This window comes from Silene latifolia, chromosome Y (genome assembly GCF_048544455.1).
Source record: "Silene latifolia isolate original U9 population chromosome Y, ASM4854445v1, whole genome shotgun sequence".
Taxonomy (NCBI): domain Eukaryota; kingdom Viridiplantae; phylum Streptophyta; class Magnoliopsida; order Caryophyllales; family Caryophyllaceae; genus Silene; species Silene latifolia.
In genome coordinates, this window is record NC_133538.1 from 477,902,585 (window position 1) to 477,908,754 (window position 6,170).

Genomic DNA, 6,170 nt, shown 5'->3' on the forward strand with positions numbered 1-6,170 from the left:
TTATTATTATTATTATTATTATTATTATTATTATTATTATTATTATTATTATTATTATTATTATTATTATTATTATTATTATTATTATTATTATTATTATTAAAAGGATGCGCGCAGCTTTCATTAAAAGAAAACTAATAGTTTACATGAAATTGGTGGGGGCCGAGAACCAATCTGGGCTCCCACACCCTTAGCAACAGCAAAGGTAAGTCTAATAAAAATGTAAGCGGCCACCCGAGCCCCCGCATCCTGAGATACCCAGAATTTCTGAATCCGCTTGAGAAAGGCAACAACATTTTTATTATTATTATTTTTATTATTATTATTATTATTATTATTATTATTATTATTATTATCATTATTATTATTATTATGATGATGATGATTGTTATTATTATTATAATTATTATTATTATTATTATTATTTTTTGCAGAAAAGTTTTGGATCGTTTTATTTCATGATAAAACATAAGTACAAGATCCATGCCACTCTTTCCTACAAAGGAGACCAAAGAAGCCCCCTAAGGAAGATAAAAAAGAACAAAAATCCTAAACAAAGCCTAAGGGAAAGTAGAACCATACAAACGTAAAGTTACAACTTTCCTAATGACAATAGTTAAAGCTTCCACAGTAGACTTAGACCCCTTAAAAATCATGTCATTCCGTTCCTTCCATAAGTAGTAGATAGTAGCCAGTAGACTAGTGTAAAACTTGACATTTCTACGAGTAGGGAGGATAGCCTGCATAATAGAGTCCAGAGAAAAAGAGTCCAAAGGCATCAGAACCCGTGAAGCAACAACAGTCAAAACTTGCTTAGAAAACTCACAGTTGAAAAACAAGTGAGGGATATCCTCACAGCTCCTTTCACAGAGTGCACATCGATTGATAAAACACATACCCCGTGAGATCAATTTATCCACAGTAGGTAGCCCATCATTCATAACCATCATACAAGTAAATGAATGCTTGGGGTGGCATCCTATCCCATGAATCAGAGGAGCCCAAGGAACCACTGGTCTCCTTGTCCTAATATAGCCATACATGGTATTTATTCTTATTCTTATTCTTATTCTTATTCTTATTATTATTATTATTATTATTATTATTATTATTATTATTATTATTATTATTATTATTATTATTATTATTATTATTATTATTATTATTATTATTATTATTATTATTATTATTATTATAAAAAGGATGCGCGCAACTTTTACTAAAAGAAAAATAATAGTTTACATGAAATTGGTGGGGAGCCGAGAAACATTCTGGGCTCCCACACCCTTACCAACAGCAAAGCTAAGTCTAGTAAAAATGTAAGCGGCCACCCGAGCCCCCGCATCCTGAGATAACGAGAATTTCTGGATTCGCTTGAGCAAGGCAACATTATTATTATTATTATTATTATTATTATTATTATTATTATTATTATTATTATTATTATTATTATTATTATTATTATTATTATTATTATTATTATTATTATTATTATTATTATTATTATTATTATTATTATTATTATTATTTTTATTATTATTATTATTATTATTATTATTATTATTATTAAAAGGATGCGCGCAGCTTTTACTAAAAGAAAAATAATAGTTTACATGAAATCGGTGGGGAGCCGAGACACATTCTGGGCTCCCACACCCTTAGCAACAGCAAAGTTATGTCTAGTAAAAATGTAAGCGGCCACCCGAGCCCCCGCATCCTGAGATACCGAGAATTTCTCGATCCGCTTGAGCATGGCAACAACATTATTATTATTATTATTATTATTATTACGGATAATTCACGTGGTATCCCCGAACTATGCCACTTTTCACATGGTATCCAACTTTTTAAGTTTGTGTAAGTGGTACCCCTAAAGTTTTAGTTGTTTCATCAGAATACCCAAAATTTGATTTTTTCTAACCTCCGTCATAACGCCGTTAATACTAACCCCATTAATACACTAATGTCAACCTATTGACCACTTATTTTCAATAATCCTAATTTTATAACTATTTGCTTCTTTCATCACTCTCAAGTCTCAACCTATCAACCCAAACACCCACCCACCCTAACACCGCCCTACATACTCACCACCACCACCACCACCACCACCACCACCATATAACCCAAAATCCAATACTCTCTAAAGTCTCCAATCTAAACCTAATAATAATTAAATGTAATCGAAACACTCTGCTTGTTTCACAAACATTTTCCATAGTTACAATGGGAAACTCCTCGACAACTAACAGTTTTTGCTAACCCGAACACTTTTTGTGGTTAGGGTGGCTAGATACACAACAAATTAGATCGGAAAGTAGTAGCTCTTAAGGGGAGGGGGAGTCGCTTGCGTTAGTCGCCTAACGTGTGCTGTCATTGTTGGAACTCGTCGGCGGTGGAAGCAAGTAGGAGTGAGGGTATAGAGATGATAAACAAGAAATTGGGGTAGGATAAATAGCCTGGTTGATAGTCGGAGTTGCGCCGACATCGGTAACTGTCACAAGATCTCCGTCGCCCACCAGCAGGAGCACTAATCGTGCAGTGGTAGTGGCGATCGATTTAGGTGGTAATTGTGAGAAAAAGGAAAGAATGATGCAGGGCGATTAAATTTGTGGTCGACGTCGCTGACGAATTTGGTGATCGGCGTTGGTGTTTTCGCCGACCAACATTTTTGTGGTTAGGGTGGGTGTCTTATGGGGTGAATCGGTGTTTTTTGGTAGGTGGAACTAGATCTCAAAGGTCGGGGTCAACTTTTTGATGGTGACGGAGAAGGTTGCGTGAGCAAGGTGGATTTTCGTCCAGTGATGGTGATTTGGTGGTATAAGGTTTGTCGATGCTTACTTGTAGTGTTTGGTGGGTGTGGCGGGGGGTGGTTAAAATGGGATATGAAGTGAGCGGTGGTGGCTGGTGGTGGGTTAATGGTAGAAAGGGATTAAAGTGAGAATATGATGTGTTTTAAGTTTACTTAAAATGGGTAATAATTATCCTAAAAAATCATTAAGCATGGTTTCTTTTAAATTAGTGGTTCACAAGTCATTAATCAGCTCAAAACATAACGGAAGTTAAAAATTTGGGCATATTGGGCAGAAATATGAACTTCAATGGTATATTGTACACAAACTTAAAAAGTTGGATACCATGTGAAAAGTGGCATAGTTCGGGGGTACCACGTGAATTATCCGTTATTATTATTATTATTATTATTATTATTATTATTATTATTATTATTATTATTATTATTATTATTATTATTGTTATTATTATTATTATTATTATTATTATTATTATTATTATTATTATTATTATTATTATTATTATTATTATTATTATTATTTTTATTATAAGGAAGCGCGCAGCTTTTATTAAAAAAAAAAATATTTTACGTGAAATTGGTGGGGAGCCGAGAAACAATCTAGACTTTCACAACCTTAGCAACGGCAAAGCTATGTCTAGTAAAAATTTAAGCGGCCACCTGAGCCCACGCATCCTGAGATACCGAGAATATCTGGAACCGCTTGAGCAAGGCAACAGCATTATTATTATTATTATTATTATTATTATTATTATTATTATTATTATTATTATTATTATTATTATTATTATTATTAAAAGGATGCGTATGACTTTCATTAAAAGAAAACTAATAGTTTACATGAAATTGGTGGGGGCCGAGAACCAACTGGCTCCCACACCCTTAGCAACAAAGAAAGGTAAGTCTAATAAAAATGTAAGCGGCCACCCGAGCCCCCGCATCCTGAGATACCCAGAATTTCTGAATCCGCTTGAGCAAGGCAACAACATTTTTATTATTATTATTATTTTTATTATTATTATTATTATTATTATTATTATTATTATTATTATTATTATTATTATTATTATTATTATTATGATGATGATGATGATGATTGTTATTATTATTATTATTTTTTTTTTTTTTTTTGCAGAAAAGTTTTGGATCGTTTTATTTCATGATAAAACATAAGTACAAGATCCATGCCACTCTTTCCTACAAAGGAGACCAAAGAAGCCCCCTAAGGAAGATAAAAAAGAACAAAAATCCTAAACAAAGCCTAAGGGAAAGTAGAACCATACAAACGTAAAGTTACAACTTTCCTAATGACAATAGTTAAAGCTTCCACAGTAGACTTAGACCCCTTAAAAATCATGTCATTCCGTTCCTTCCATAAGTAGTAGATAGTAGCCAGCAGACTAGTGTAAAACTTGACATTTCTACGAGTAGGGAGGATAGCCTGCATAATAGAGTCCAGAGAAAAAGAGTCCAAAGGCATCAGAACCCGTGAAGCAACAGCAGTCAAAACTTGCTTAGAAAACTCACAGTTGAAAAACAAGTGAGGGATATCCTCACAGCTCCTTTCACAGAGTGCACATCGATTGATAAAACACATACCCCGTGAGATCAATTTATCCACAGTAGGTAGCCCATCATTCATAACCATCATACAAGTAAATGAATGCTTGGGGTGGCATCCTATCCCATGAATCAGAGGAGCCCAAGGAAGCACTGGTCTCCTTGTCCTAATATAGCCATACATGGTATTTATTCTTGTTCTTATTCTTATTCTTATTCTTATTCTTATTCTTATTCTTATTCTTATTATTATTATTATTATTATTATTATTATTATTATTATTATTATTATTATTATTATAAAAAGTATGCGCGCAACTTTTACTAAAAGAAAAATAATAGTTTACATGAAATTGGTGGGGAGCCGAGAAACATTCTGGGCTCCCACACCCTTACCAACAGCAAAGCTAAGTCTAGTAAAAATGTAAGCGGCCACCCGAGCCCCCGCATCCTGAGATAACGAGAATTTCTGGATTCGCTTGAGCAAGGCAACATTATTATTATTATTATTATTATTATTATTATTATTATTATTATTATTATTATTATTATTATTATTATTATTATTATTATTTTTATTTTTATTATTATTATTATTATTATTATTATTATTATTATTATTATTATTATTATTATTATTATTATTATTATTATTATTATTATTATTATTATTATTATTATTATTATTATTATTATTATTAAAAGGATTATTATGTGACTTTTATTAAAAGAAAAATAATAGTTTACATGAAATCGGTGGGGAGCCGAGACACATTCTGGGCTCCCACACCCTTAGCAACAGCAAAGTTAAGTCTAGTAAAAATGTAAGCGGCCACCCGAGCCCCCGCATCCTGAGATACCGAGAATTTCTCGATCCGCTTGAGCATGGCAACAACATTATTATTATTATTATTATTATTATTATTATTATTATTATTATTATTATTATTATTATTATTATTATTATTATTATTATTATTATTATTATTATTATTATTATTATTATTATTATTATTATTATTATTATTATTATTATTATTATTATTATTATTTTTATTATAAAGATGCGCGCAACTTTCAATAAAAGAAAAATAATAGTTTACATGAAATTGGTGGGGAGCCGAGAAACAATCTGGCCCAGAATGTTTCTCGGCTCCCCACCAATTTCATGTAAACTATTATTATTATTATTATTATTATTATTATTATTATTATTATTATTATTATTATTATTATTATTATTATTATTATTATTATTATTATTATTATTATTATTATTATTATTATTATTATTATTATTATTATTATTATTATTATTATTATTAATTATTATTATTATTATTATTATTATTATTATTATTATTATTATTATTATTATTATTATTATTATTATTATTATTAAAAGGATGCGCGCAACTTTCATTAAAAGAAAAATAATAGTTTACATGAAATTGGCGGGGAGCCGAGAAACAATCTAGGCTCCCACACCCTTAGCAACTGCAAAGCTAAGTCTTGTAAAACGTAATGCCACCCGAGCCCCCCGCATCCCGAGATACCGATAATTTCGGATCCGCTTGAGCAAGGCAACAACATTATTATTATTATTATTATTATTATTATTATTATTATTATTATTATTATTATTATTATTATTATTATTATTATTATTATTATTATTATTATTATTATTATTATTATTATTATTATTATTATTATTATTATTATTATTATTATTATTAAAATGATGCGCGCAAGTTTTATTAAAAAAAAATAATAGTTTACATGAAATTGGTGGGGA

At 30.3% G+C, this 6,170-nt stretch overlaps 2 protein-coding genes across 2 annotated transcripts; both read right to left on the minus strand.

Annotated features, from left to right (window-relative positions):
• Positions 1 to 560: 560 nt before the first annotated feature.
• Positions 561 to 947, minus strand: LOC141633004 (uncharacterized). Its single transcript, XM_074445501.1, has one exon. It carries the CDS (start codon positions 945 to 947, stop codon positions 561 to 563), a length of 387 nt encoding a protein of 128 aa, XP_074301602.1.
• A 3,126-nt stretch (positions 948 to 4,073) lies between these two features.
• Positions 4,074 to 4,460, minus strand: LOC141633005 (uncharacterized). Its single transcript, XM_074445502.1, has one exon. The coding sequence runs from the start codon at positions 4,458 to 4,460 to the stop codon at positions 4,074 to 4,076; it is 387 nt and encodes a 128-aa protein (XP_074301603.1).
• Positions 4,461 to 6,170: the final 1,710 nt, after the last annotated feature.